Source organism: Procambarus clarkii, chromosome 14, assembly GCF_040958095.1.
Source record: "Procambarus clarkii isolate CNS0578487 chromosome 14, FALCON_Pclarkii_2.0, whole genome shotgun sequence".
Taxonomy (NCBI): Eukaryota; Metazoa; Arthropoda; class Malacostraca; order Decapoda; family Cambaridae; genus Procambarus; species Procambarus clarkii.
Window position 1 is genome coordinate 4,001,270 of NC_091163.1, and position 14,763 is coordinate 4,016,032.

Consider the following 14,763-nt stretch of genomic DNA (forward strand, 5'->3'; position numbering starts at 1 on the left):
AGTCCTCTCTTGAACACTGTGAGGGGTCGGCCAGTTATGTCCCTTATGTGTAGTGGAAGCGTGTTGAACAGTCTCGGGCCTCTGATGTTGATAGTTCTCTCTTGAACACTGTGAGGGGTCGGCCAGTTATGCCCCTTATGTGTAGTGGAAGCGTGTTGAACAGTCTCGGGCCTCTGATGTTGATAGTTCTCTCTTGAACACTGTGAGGGGTCGGCCAGTTATGTCCCTTATGTGTAGTGGAAGCGTGTTGAACAGTCTCGGGCCTCTGATGTTGATAGTTCTCTCTTGAACACTGTGAGGGGTCGGCCAGTTATGTGTAGTGGAAGCGTGTTGAACAGTCTCGGGCCTCTGATGTTGATAGTTCTCTCTTGAACACTGTGAGGGGTCGGCCAGTTATGTCCCTTATGTGTAGTGGAAGCGTGTTGAACAGTCTCGGGCCTCTGATGTTGATAGTTCTCTCTCAGAGTACCTGTTGCACCTCTGCTCTTCAACGCGGGTATTCTTCACATCCTGCCATGCCTCCTGGTCTCATGTGGTGTTATTTCTGTGTGCAGGTTTGGGACCAGCCCCTCTACTATTTTCCACGTGTAAATTATTATGTATCTCTCCCGCCTGCCCTCAAGAGAATACAGATCAGTCCTAATAATTAAGATGACTTACAGAGTGGCTTCCATGTGGTAAAGGATCTTTGGACGCTCTCCAGGTCAGCAATTTCTCCGGCTCTGAATGGGGCAGTTAGAGTGCAACAATATTCCACCCTAGAGAGCACTAGTGTCCTGAAAAGTATCATCACTGGTAGGTCCTTGTTATCCAACTTGTCATTTTTCTTGCAGTCGTGGCAGCTACTTTATGGTGTTCTGTAAAGGTAAGGTCTTCAGATATGATTACTCCTAGTTCCTTTACATTGCTTTTCGTTCTGTAGCGTGATTTGATTCCGTTTTATATATGGTTTCCAAGCCATTACGACTATATAACATTTGGAAGGGGTCGGGATAAGGATTTGGGATGGGACGGGGGAAAGGAATGGTGCCCAACCACTTGGATGGTCGGGGATTGAACGCCGACCTGCATGAAGCGAGACTGGCGCCCTACCGTCCAGCCCAAGTGGTTGGAGTGTGTGAAGTGTTCTGCTTTTGGTTTTCTTCGCCTGTAGATGGAGCGTCGTTCTCGTTCCAGTTTGTATCTTTTTCTCTTTTTCCTTATAATTATATATATATATATATATATATATATATATATATATATATATATATATATATATATATATATATATATATATAAATAATATGTCGTACCTAGTAGCCAGAACGTCGTACTCGTCCTGCTATGCAAGGCCCGATTTGCCTAATAAGCCAAATTTTCCTGATTTAATATATTTTCTCTAATGAGGCCAATGTTTTTTTACTGGAGTTAAAATTAACGTAGATATATGACCGAACCTAACCAACCCTAACTATCCTAACCTAACCTATCTTTATAGGTTCCTATTCCTAACCTATCTTTATAGGTTAGGTAGGTTAGGTAGTCGAAAAACAATTAATTCATGAAAACTTGGCTTATTAGGCAAATCGGGCCTTGCATAGTAGGCTGAGAAGTGCGTTCTGGCTACTAGGTACGACATATTATATATATATATATATATATATATATATATATATATATATATATATATATATATATATATATATATATTTATATATATATATGTGTGTGTGTGTGTGTATGTATATATAGTACATGACAAAATAAACCCAAAGAAGAAAAAACTTGTGCAGTGAATGCACGCGTAAACAAATAAAATTCAAACATTTTGTTTATAATCAAACTAAACAATGGAGTTAGCTACCTACAAAAAAAAATACTTTCACTCAATAAAAAGTGTGGTATGAAAAGTGGTATGACAGCACTCGCTGACAAAACTCAATTAAAAATACAACAGAACTGTCAGGCAATTAATTATTTAACAATTTGGTTATGACTTTTTTTTAGTTTAAGGGTATAAGAAATCTATTCAATCTCTACAGCACTGAATTAAATATATGCATTTATTTAGCTTGTATGCTGGGGAGGTTATGTAGGTACATATACACCAATATGTATACCCACCCACTCCCACTTCCGGGTGAGTATACAGTATACTTCAATCCTGGAATGTGTTCAGGATTAAAGTACACCTAATAACCAGTAGGTTTTTGAGATATTTTGAATCACAAAGAAATCACAATGGATTCCAAATATATCAATGAAAATCATTTTGAGGCAATGGAGAGACTCGAACCCGCGTTCTCGTCAATCCCAGACACCTGCCCTAACCGACTCGGCCATGATGGTATAAAGAGTGATGAACACCATTACCATAGGCCAGAGTGTGGTCGGGTCGACTGTAAAAACCCTGGTTGGGCACCGGTTTGGGGCCTCCAGAACCTCCCAGTGAATTCAACAGTTCCGGGTGTGTCGGCCTTTGTACCATCGTGGCCGAGTCGGTTAAGGCAGGTGTTTGTGATTCAACATAACGCAAGTTCGAGTCACTCCACTGCTTGACAATGATTTTTTTTTATTTTGGAGTCAGCAAGCGAGGCTTCAACATTTGTCCATAGTTACCTGAAGTAAGAGGATGATTATTTCTATTGAATACTACCATCTTATTTGCCATTAATTTACCCAATTATATTATCCATTAGGTTAATATTAATTGGTAACAAATATTAACCCATTAATTATTAATATACCATAAATATACGCACCATTAACCATTAGGTTAATATCAATGGCGCGTGTGGGACGGCCGCCAGCCTATTTGCCAAAATGTGTTGGATAATGCTGTGTATTTCCGAGGGTAAGAGAGAGAGGAGGAAAACCTGTTCTCTTGGTGGTAACACCGGTCCGGTTGTCACATAAAGTACTCCGTGTTTTGGTAGTCTTTTCTGGGAACAGGGACTTGAAGAGAAAGGGAATTGCGTGTAAACTTTTTTTCAAAATACCTAAACTTTACTGATTTTTACTCAAAATATACATTTTTTTGTTCCAATCCCGGACCAGCAACCAGGTTAGTTTACAATTTTCCACCTGACGCACACCCAGACTATTGTTATCTTGTAATATAAATCCTGACGAACCTTAGTAAGAACTCCCTCTACTGAATGTTATGATACTTCGGTCCGCTACCCTAAAGAAGTGCATGCAGCCTAATGTCTGGTAACCCGGTCTGATATTCCTAATGCTTCTCCTGTTCGCCCTAAATAAATGCACGCAGTCTCCTCCTAATATTCCCCCCCCCCTACTAGGCACCTTGTGCCCATGTAAGTAATTATCAAAAGAAGGCGCCAAACCTGGGCGGCTATTATAGCAGCCTAGTACCCACGGTGAATGAAATACATCTAATACATGAAATACATAAAACGCTGCACAAATAAAACTGCACGAATAAAATTCTGCACAAATAAAACTGCAAAAATATAACTGCACAAATAAAACGCTATACAAGCAAAATAAAGCAAAACATAAAAATACGTCTGGCGTAAAAACATTCGAAATTCACAGGTGTAACCAGAGCGGTGGGCTTAGAGGCGTAGCCACCTTCCCCACACCAACCAAGGCTTGTGTTGAAGACCGCAGGATTCATCATTCACACAACCCCTTACGAAACCTGTACATCTTTTCTGTCATTGCGGGCCTTGATTACATCTATTCAGCAATGTGTGAGCTCTAATGCGCTGCGATTTTGTCTGTAACAATAATAACCTTGGATTATGATGACGTTAACTATTTAATAGATGTAAACAAAGCGGCCATGATTGTTGAGAGATGAACAGGTTTAATCATTGGATGAGTAAATATATGATGAATCCTGGCCCCTGCAAGCCAAGCACTCATCCAAATGAGGCTCTCTCGCCCCCTTGCCTTCATGTCAAACTCATCGGCAAAAAGGTCCAGCTTTGCCAATATAAGTCTAAGATAAACTTGTGAGGGTCGACTGGTGAAGTTTTCTCCGGAAATGATAAGTTCGCAAAACATTAAACTTTCCTGTACATTTTCATTTGGCAGCACTTGTATATTCCGGCCTTACCAGTGCTTTCATCTCCCACTAGTCTCCAGCACGATAACTTTGTCTAAATCGCTAGCCTCGAAAATCCTGGTCGGGTCATTTAGCGTCAATAAACTCCGAAATGTATATTACAGCAAGACGGAGGTATTAAGCAACATCATTCTCAATACCAATCGCCATGTACCGACGATCGTAGGAGGTACGACATATATATATATATATATATATGTCGTACCTAGTAGCCAGAATGCACTTCTCAGCCTACTATGCAAGGCCCGATTTGCCTAATAAGCCAAGTTTTCCTGAATTAATATATTTTCTCTAATTTTTTTCTTATGAAATGATAAAGCTACCTATTTCATTATGTATGTGGTCAATTTTTGTTATTGGAGTTAAAATTAACGTAGATATATGACCGAACCTAACCAACCCTACCTAACCTAACCTAACCTATCTTTATAGGTTAGGTTAGGTTAGGTAGCCGAAAAAGTTAGGTTAGGTTAGGTTAGGTAGGTTAGGTTGTCGAAAAACAATTAATTCAGGAAAACTTGGCTTAATAGGCAAATCGGGCCTTGCATAGTAGGCTGAGAAGTGCGTTCTGGCTACTAGGTACGATAGATATATATATATATATATATATATATATATATATATATATATATATATATATATATATATATATATAGATATTGTGACGATAATCTCCTTCAAGAGATTGAGCCTGCTATTCCCTCCTAAGTTCGTCGCTATATACAACTAATATGGAAGAAATATCCAACAAATACAACACCAAGGTTTGCCAGAGAGCAAACGTATGCAGCACCAGGAACACCTGCTCCCCCTCCCCCCCCCCCCCCCCCCCCCCCCGCCACTCGAATCACCAAACTACCTGTTCGTCGCCTGCTCATCGCTGATTGGCTGCGTGTCCAGTTGCACCTGCCCTCCACCCGCCACACTACCTGATGTCTAGGGCCACACGACCTACAGACCTCAGAATATCCAGTGCTTTCAACAAGTTAACACGTCTCGTTGGTAGACTAAGCTCTGGCTTACGTGTACTAAGAGAGGTGGCAGCTTAAAGCCAATATTCCTGCACCTATTATTTGATTGTATATTGTTCACTTGTTATTACTCACTTGTCTTAACGTAACTTTTCATTTTGTCATTTGATTATTCTTATTATTTTGATTGATTGATTTCATGTACGAATTTTATGTCCATTTTATTCATGTTTTGCTTTTCTAACGTAATTAAAATCTCATTGTTAAATTTACTTGTGTTTTGTGTGTCTTCCCATTACCTTACCACAGACGAAGTTCCAGATTTTCTATTTTTTGTTTCTATATGTGACGAGGCCATACCCCTAGCTTTTGAACAGCCGAACACCAACGCGTTACCGTCACAATATATATATATATATTTCTTATGTTTTTCTTCACTGTCGGTGGTAATAAAAATAACAATTCTCCAAAACTCATTTTTTAATTGTCTGACGCCTGAACTCGTTTCGTAATTCGTATTACATTTTCAAAGACTTAATTTACACACAAATTCTTCGTACTTATACTCCATTGGATGAGGTGACATGGTACAAAAATTTTGGGTGAGGTGACAAACACAAGACAGAACACGAAACAATGGGTATAAATTGGATAAGTGAATATAAGAATGGAAGTAACTGCAGAAGGCCTATTGGCCCTTACTTCCTCTTGCTGCTTCCATATTGGTTCAGGGTCTTGAAGTGGGTAGAATGTAGTTGTGCATTAATTGGCTGTTGATTGCTGGTGTTGACTTTTTGATGTCAATGATTGCTGGTGTTGACATCAAAAAGTTCAGTAAACAACTGAAATGACCTTGAACCGGCGGTGGTGGAATGGATACAAGTTACATCGTGCACAACAAAGGTTCGCCAATATATTTGAAAACCAACCTAACACAAACCAATTTAATCTAACACAAACAAACCTAACATACCATAACTTAAGGTGGCACAGCCTAACCTAATGGAATTATATAAGGTTCTAACACTCAGAAACTACCTTCGATAAATCGTCTCGTGTATGATTGGAGACAATCATACACTTTTACCTATGGAAGCGACCACTATTCACAGCTACAAGAGCAAGTATGACAGAGCTGGAATATCCGGAGGTATTAATTAATTCACCAGGTATAATAGCCAGGAGGTGGAGCTTAAGAGCTAAATCTCGATCCCCGTCGACAAAATTAAGCAAGCACCCCTTATGTTTCTTGACTCGGCACCCCTTACCTCCACACCCCCCTCCCTCTAACCACAACACCCCCTTACCCACCCCTTACATCCACATCCCCCTTACATCCACACCCCCTTTACGTCAACGCCTCAACAACAAAATCTCGTCCTATCACGAATTAATTATACTTGCATGTAAAAATCGCCAACAAGGGTCCACGTTCAGGAACAAGCAAGCTTAGCCGCCGCTCACGTTCATATTAAAACCTCTTCACTCTCAAGCAAATTGAGGCATCATCAGCCGCAGCAGTAGGAGCACAAGTAACAGCAGCAGCAGCCGCAGCAGGAGCATAAGTAACAGCAGCAGTATCAACAGTACCAGCAGCAGCAGTAATAACAGTAACACAGTGGCATTAGTAACAGCAACGGTAATATCAGGAACAACCCAGCAGTCAAATCATGAGCAGCAGCAGCAGCAGCTGCGACAACAGCAACAGATGGCAGCACATTAGTCCACCAGCAGCACTAATCTGCATACAACAACAACGCCGACAATATTCTCCTCTCCCCTCTGCATATCATATTAATATCTCAGACACTCACAAAAACACTTCTCCCAGATTTTCTTGTCCGCGCATGCGTCAGTGCGCATAATGGGGGACTTCAACCTCAGTGATAGAGTTCGGACAGATCTTGTGCGTCAGTGCGCATCATGGGGTACAGACAAGATGTTAGGCTGTTAAAAAGCAAAAGAAACTAAATGTATATAAACTGGAAATGAAGCAGGAGGTGCCCCAAATGGATGAACAATAATTACAAAGAGAAACTATTTGGACAAATAATTGTAGACAAGAGTGAGCAGAAAACCCATTTTTATCTTTGTATGGAATAAATCAAATGTAAAGATATAGTTCACCTTATGGTATCCCACTGTCGGGAACAGGCAGCCCCACAACAGTTAATTAAATCCAGGGTGCTTATGTAATGCTTGCTGAATACAACAGTTGAAAAGAAACGTGCCCAACCGTCTCTGTCCTGCCCGGGGATCGAACCAGGGAACTTCAGTTGTGAACCGAGGACGTAGACCTTTACGCTACAGTGAACAAAGTGCCACAAGTATTCTTAATCGGAATATGAGAGCTCTTGAAGAAAACAGTTCGAGTCAGTCAGTATTCCTTAGCGGAAGTCCATTTGAGGATGGGAAATTTTATGGGATATTTTGAGGAAACATTTTTTCATATGCTTCACTGTATAGGATTATGAAAGTGGGAATCAATTGTTATAGGCAGAACATCATTCTGTGCGTGTACACTACGTACTGTGCGTGTACACTACGTACTGTGCGTGTACACTACGTACTGTGCGTGTACACTACGTACTGCGCGTGTACACTACGTACTGTGCGTGTACACTACGTACTGTGCGTGTACACTACGTACTGTGCGTGTACACTACGTACTGTGCGTGTACACTACGTACTGCGCGTGTACACTACGTACTGTGCGTGTACACTACGTACTGTGCGTGTACACTACGTACTGTGCGTGTACACTACGTACTGTGCGTGTACACTACGTACTGCGCGTGTACACTACGTACTGTGCGTGTACACTACGTACTGTGCGTGTACACTACGTACTGTGCGTGTACACTACGTACTGTGCGTGTACACTACGTACTGTGCGTGTACACTACGTACTGTGCGTGTACACTACGTACTGTGCGTGTACACTACGTACTGTGCGTGTACACTACGTACTGCGCGTGTACACTACGTACTGCGCGTGTACACTACGTACTGTGCGTGTACACTACGTACTGTGCGTGTACACTACGTACTGTGCGTGTACACTACGTACTGTGCGTGTACACTACGTACTGGGTTGGTGACCGACCATAACTCTTCGTAATAGCCACCGTAAATACCTTACATAAAAGTAATTCAGCCATTACCAACACGATAAATTAATAAAGTTGTGGAACCAAACAAATGAATAAATCTCCAGAACCAAACTAATTAATAAATCAGCAGAACCAAACAACTGAATAAAGTACTTTGAACCAAACAAACGAATAAAGCAGTGAAACCAAACAAATGAATAAAACTATGGAACCAAACAGAATATCGTATTGAATCATGAGAGTGTGCCCAGAAAAATAAGTAATTTTTTTAGTATTTTCGTAGACAATTTTTACAAAACAGCCGATTAGGCTGGCAGCAACGTGGCGAACAACCTGACATGTAGCCTCATCGCCCAGAGCTACTAAAGCACAATTTTCACTTACTCATTTATAGTTTTGCTAATTTTCTTAGTCATCACACATCAATGTGCAAGACTTAATTAACAGTTTTTATAAATTATATCACGTGACAGTCAAAATTAAATGTAGACGAATTTACATTTCCAATTTCAGGAAAAGAAGGCGTAATTAGCTGTCAATTCAACAACATAAGTCCTTTTCTCCCCCCCCCCCCCCCCCCCACCTTCCCTTTCCATCCATGACTGCCTTCCTGAGGGCAGTTGAGCTTAGTTGATGAAATCCCTGGCCTAAAGCTGGAGGACGATTTATTCTGGTTAATGAAGCCCTCTGCTAGGTGGGTGCTAGTTTGGAAATGGGGTCAGACATGTGGAACAGGTTCCCGAGTGAGATGTGAGAATGATAGATTGTCAGGCGAGATTTGGACATGTGTATGAGTTGGTTTGATAAGATAGGAGCATTACCCAATGGGCTTACTGCAGTTCCCTCCGTTTTTTTTTTTTAAGAATGTTGATGAGAACAGCAGCAAGAATTCGGAACCCTGATTCGCAAGGTTTTCCGTGACGCAATAACAGAGTTGGGTCGTCATCCCACGACTGTGCGTTTGAAATCGTACCTTACCTTAAGGTTACCTTAAGATGATTTCGGGGCCTAGCGTTCCCGCGGCCCGGTCGTCGACCAGGCCTCCTTGGAGAATAACATTATCGTAGGAGATAACAAACCCCCTATTAACCATACGCACAATCCACTTGAACTTTCACGTATTTTTCTTAAAATCCGGTGTACCCTATAACTACTCACAAACTGTTATAACTATCCTTGCAACAATGAACTTATCAGGCAAGCCTTTAAATCGATCTCAACTCCAACTAATGTTAAAACTAGGCTATCTAGAACTATCGTCTTCCACACAATATTCTACCCCCAACTCTTCAAAACGTTCTTGTTACAGATGAAATAACCAAATACAAATTCATCTGACAGAAACAAGGAGAAAAAAATCAATTGATTACCTCATCAACCATTATAGAAAAATCAGGAGGCATCCTATTTTAAACACTCACTGTAACAAACATATTCGACCTCTACAACCCCTTTATCATACATCCACCAGAAACTACTTCAACAAGACATTTTTACAATCCAGTCCTCTCTCTCTCTCTGCCAGATATATCCATAGCAGAACACATTAATTTTGCCAGATATATCCAAAGCAAAAAAACTTGATATTTCCAAGATATATATACATAGCAGAAAACCCTTGATTTTCTATATGACGCAGGATATAACCGAGACATGAAACAAATTTAATATTGTATCTCCATATATATCTTACCCTTTGTCCTTTAAACAATACAATTTTGTTCAATAAAAACAAATCAATATCAGTACGTTGAATTTATCATAAGTTTTAATTTGCAAGAATGTTCTCCTCTTCACATTAAATTGTATGTATACAATATGTTACATTTATCTACAGCCTAGAATATATAAATTTCAACAGAAATTGTTAAACTATTAAATATATAACCTGAACCAATAATAATTGATGGAAATTTTAATTGCAAGCATACTTTATGGGACGATATATTTTAGTTTCCTATCCTTTAATCACAATTAATGTATTTACATGATTGTAGGAAACCTCGTGTAGATCATTGAATTAATATAAATACATATATATATATATATATATATATATATATATATATATATATATATATATATATATATATATATATATATGCTCTTCCCTGTCAAGAGATAACAGAGCACATACTCAACGGGAACCATCACAGTGACCACTTCACCATCATCGTACACCATAACAGTGACCACCTCCCCCGTCACCATACACCATAACAGTGACCACCTCACCATCACCATACACCATAACAGTGACCACCTCACCATACACCATAACAGTGACCACCTCACCATACACCATAACAGTGACCACCTCCCCATCACCATACACCATAACAGTGACCACCTCACCATCACCATACACCATAACAGTGACCACCTCCCCGTCACCATACACCATAACAGTGACCACCTCCCCCATCACCAAAACAGTGACCACCTCACCATCACTACACACCATAACAGTGACCACCTATCACCATACACCATAATTACCACTTTTCTACGCGCGGTCCTGGACCTGGGCGCGCATCTCTCCAGTTTATTGACCTTATTGTTTGTGCTACGTCGTTCATTGTAGTATCAAATTGTACGCAATAGCGCGTATTATACAATAAGACTCATAATAATTGGACAATAAATGTATTTTTTATATTTTGTTATATTTCGATAACGGTGGTAACGTCATTGGACAGAATATAATGAGTTTTTAGGTGACTGCGTGAACGTCATTGACCTGCGAGAGTACCCCACCCCACCCCTCCCCATCACCATACATCATACCAGTGACCACTTCATCATCACCATCATGCCAACCACCACTCCCCCCCCCCTCATAACAGGAACGTTTGAAGGCCACAGGGCTAACAACTCAGCAAACCAGGCATGATAGGGTTGATCTCGTCGAAACTTTCAAAATACTGAACAAGTTGGAGGATGTTTAATCTAGACAAGTTCTTCAAAAGGCCAGGTGTAACATAAACAAGGAGTTACGGTGTCAAGCCAGTTACAGCCCCGCTCCTGTGCCAGGTAAGTCCACAACGGGCTCACCATAGCCCGTGCTACTTGGAACTTTTTGTTCCTAGTAGCTGAATCTTAAACAACAACAACAGGTTTCAAGCCCAACATGCCACAATGTAAAACTGAGAACAGGAGATATGCTTTTTCACCTCCAGGATTATAAACCCATGGAACCGCCTACCCGCCGAAGCCTTAAATATCAAAACTTTTACGTTTTAAAATTCAGCTGGAAAAAAAATCATCAGGACAAATAGGGGGGAGGGATCTGTGACTAGCCGCCGGCATCCTGAGCAACCACATAATATAGGACGTAAAGTGCGCCTAGGATTACAGGAATGTGTACTCACCCGTGACAGGTGGCGGGGGCAGCTTGCCCCAGTACCCCGGGGGTCAGCGTGGCCCAGTACCCCGGGGGTCAGCGTGGCCCAGTACCCCGGGGGTCAGCGTGGCCCAGTACCCCGGGGGTCAGCGTGGCCCAGTACCCCGGGGGTCAGCGTGGCCCAGTACCCCGGGGGTCAGCGTGGCCCAGTACCCCGGGGGTCAGCGTGGCCCAGTACCCCGGGGTCAGCGTGGCCCAGTACCCCGGGGGTCAGCGTAGCCCAGTACCCCGGGGGTCAGCGTGGCCCAATACCCCGGGGGTCAGCTTGCCCCAGTATCTCGGGGGTCTGTAATTCTGTAAATCCGTCTGTAATTTGAGTTTTGAAGGGAACTACCACGGGGCACTAGTCAACAACACTCAAGTTTCGTCTCAGCTGACGGCAGGTAAACACGCCCCGCCGTGACGTCACCACTGTCAGCCCGCCAAAAAAACTGTATGATACAAATAAATTAATATTATTAATATGAAATAAAAGCAGTGGTGTTAATAAATTACAAGTTAACAATAAATTATTTTGTGACTATTTAGGCCTGCATAAGTTAGGAGGGTGTTGATAGAGTGGTTTAGGTAGCCTAGGTATGTCTTTTCAGTGGAGGCTTCCCTGAATGCACATCATACAAACACACATTTTTCGAATTTATTTATATAAATATCTTCCGGTTGCATCAACCAATGCTTTGCCATGGCGCTTCTATGTCTTACTTCCTAGAAGCAGCCAATATGTAACTTTTTGTTTTCCTGTCGTGAAGTGACAATTTTATTTGCTCCCTGGGCAAATTAATAGGACGTTATATCCACATCTTGATTCAGTAACTCAATATAACTATTCCTGAGAGGTAGGCTAATAACAGATACACAAACGCCTGTGTTGGCTCCTAGTGTGTTGAGCTTAGTGAACATTATATTCACCGGCTGCATGAGCGAAGAACGTGATGATTTATTCACCCTAAGCCTTTCCACCACAAATTAAATACTATAAATAAATGAATTTGTGTCCGGTATGCATTCGGACATTGGAATCCAAACATAGTATAATGGCAGAGAGCTTGCAGTGGAATATGACAAAAAGTCTCGCTGATGTGGGCGAGAACACACACACCAACCCGTTCTCGCACTTGCTTACCTTACCTTGAGGTTACCTTGAGGTGCTTCCGGGGCTTAGCGTCCCCGCGGCCCGGTCGTCGACCAGGCCTCCTGGTTGCTGGACTGATCAACCAGGCTGTTGGACGCGGCTGCTCGCAGCCTGACGTATGAGTCACAGCCTGGTTGATCAGGTATCCTTTGGAGGTACTTATCCAGTTCTCTCTTGAACACTGTGAGGGGTCGGCCAGTTATGCCCCTTATGTGTAGTGGAAGCGTGTTGAACAGTCTCGGACCTCTGATGTTGATAGAGTTCTCTCTCAGAGTACCTGTTGCACCTCTGCTTTTCAACGGGGGTATTCTGCACATCCTGCCATGTCTTCTGGTCTCATGTGATGTTATTTCTGTGTTCAGGTTTGGGACCAGCCCCTCTAATATTTTCCACGTGTAAATTATTATGTACCTCTCCCGCCTGCGCTCAAGGGAGTACAGTTTTAGGCTCTTTAGTCGGTCCCAGTAATTTAGATGTTTTACTGAGTGGATTCTAGCAGTAAAGGATCTCTGCACGCTCTCCAGGTCAGCAATTTCTCCAGCTTTGAAAGGTGCTGTCATTATGCAGCAGTACTCCACTCTAGAGAGCACAAGCGTTTTGAAAAGTATCATCATCGGTATAGCATCTCTAGTGTGAAAAGTTCTTGTTATCCAACCTGTCATTTTTCTTGCAGTTGTGACGGCTACTTTATTGTGTTCTTTAAAGGTAAGGTCTTCCGACATGAGTACACCCAGATCCTTTACATTGCCTTTTCGTTCTATGTTATGATTTGCCTGAGTTTTGTACGTGGTTTCCGTTTTTATATTTTCATTTTTTCCATAGCGCATGAGCTGGTACTTACCTTCGTTAAACACCATATTATTTTCTGTAGCCCATAGAAAGACCTGATCTACATCTGACTGGAGGTTCGCCGTGTCCTCTATGTTGCCTACTCTCATGAAGATCCTAGTGTCATCTGCAAAGGATGATACAGTGCTATAGGTTGTGTTCTTGTCTATGTCCGAAATGAGGATGAGAAAAAGTACTGGAGCAAGCACAGTACCCTGGGGGACTGAGCTCTTCACGGTTGATGGGCTGGATTTTATTTTGTTGACTATTACACATTGGGTTCTGTTGGTCAGGAAATTGTAGATCCATCTGCCTATTTTTCCGGTAATTCCTTTTGAACGCATTTTATGTGCAATAACACCATGGTCACATTTATCAAAAGCTTTTGCGAAATCTGTGTAAATTACATCCGCGTTTTGTTTGTCTTCCATAGCATCTAATGCCATATCATAGTGGTCCAGCAACTGCGGCAGACAAGAGCGCCCTGTTCTGAAACCATGTTGTCCGGGGTTATGGAGTTGCTGTGATTCCATGTATTTTGTGATTTTACTTCTTAGCACTCTCTCAAAATTTTTTATGATGTGCGATGTTAGTGCTATCGGTCTGTAATTTTTTGCCTCTGCCTTATTTCCTCCTTTATGAAGTGGTGCTATCTCTGCTGTTTTTAGTATATCAGGAATAACGCCAGTATCTAGGCTTTGTCTCCACAGAATGTGGAGGGCCTGCGATAGTGGTTTTTTACAGTTCTTTATGAATATGGAGTTCCAAGAATCCGGGCCTGGTGCAGAGTGCATAGGCATACGGTTTATGGCTTCTTCAAAATCCAGTGGGGATAGGGTGACGTCTGATATGTGATTTGATGTTGGTATCGTATCCATGAAAAATTCATTTGGGTTATCAATCTTTAGTGTGTTTAATGGCTCGCTGAAAACAGAGTCGTACTGCGTCCTCAGTAGCTCGCTCATTTCTTTGTTGTCATCGGTGAAAGTTCCATCTCCCTTTCGCAGGGGCCCGATACTAGATGTGGTTTTTGATCTTGATTTTGCATAGGAGAAAAAATATTTCGGATTTCTTTCTATTTCACTGATGGCCTTTTGCTCTCTTTGCCTCTCCTGGGTTTTGTACGATTCTTGTAGCTTCCGTTCAGTTGTTTCTATTTCTCTACCTAACCTTCTTCGCCGTTCTTGAGATAGGGTGCGACTCTCAAGTTGTTCCGCGATTCGTTTTCTTCGCCTATATAG

At 41.7% G+C, this 14,763-nt stretch overlaps 1 protein-coding gene across 1 annotated transcript in view; it reads right to left on the bottom strand.

Moving 5' to 3' along the window:
• LOC138364661 (neuroblast differentiation-associated protein AHNAK-like) overlaps positions 1 to 2,470 on the bottom strand; it is a 19,553-nt gene extending 17,083 nt beyond the window's left edge. The window contains exon 1 of the mRNA XM_069324637.1: positions 2,356 to 2,470. Within this exon, the coding sequence (XP_069180738.1) occupies positions 2,356 to 2,470 (115 nt within the window). The remainder of the gene's footprint in view (positions 1 to 2,355) is intronic.
• Between the last annotated feature and the right edge of the window lie 12,293 nt (positions 2,471 to 14,763).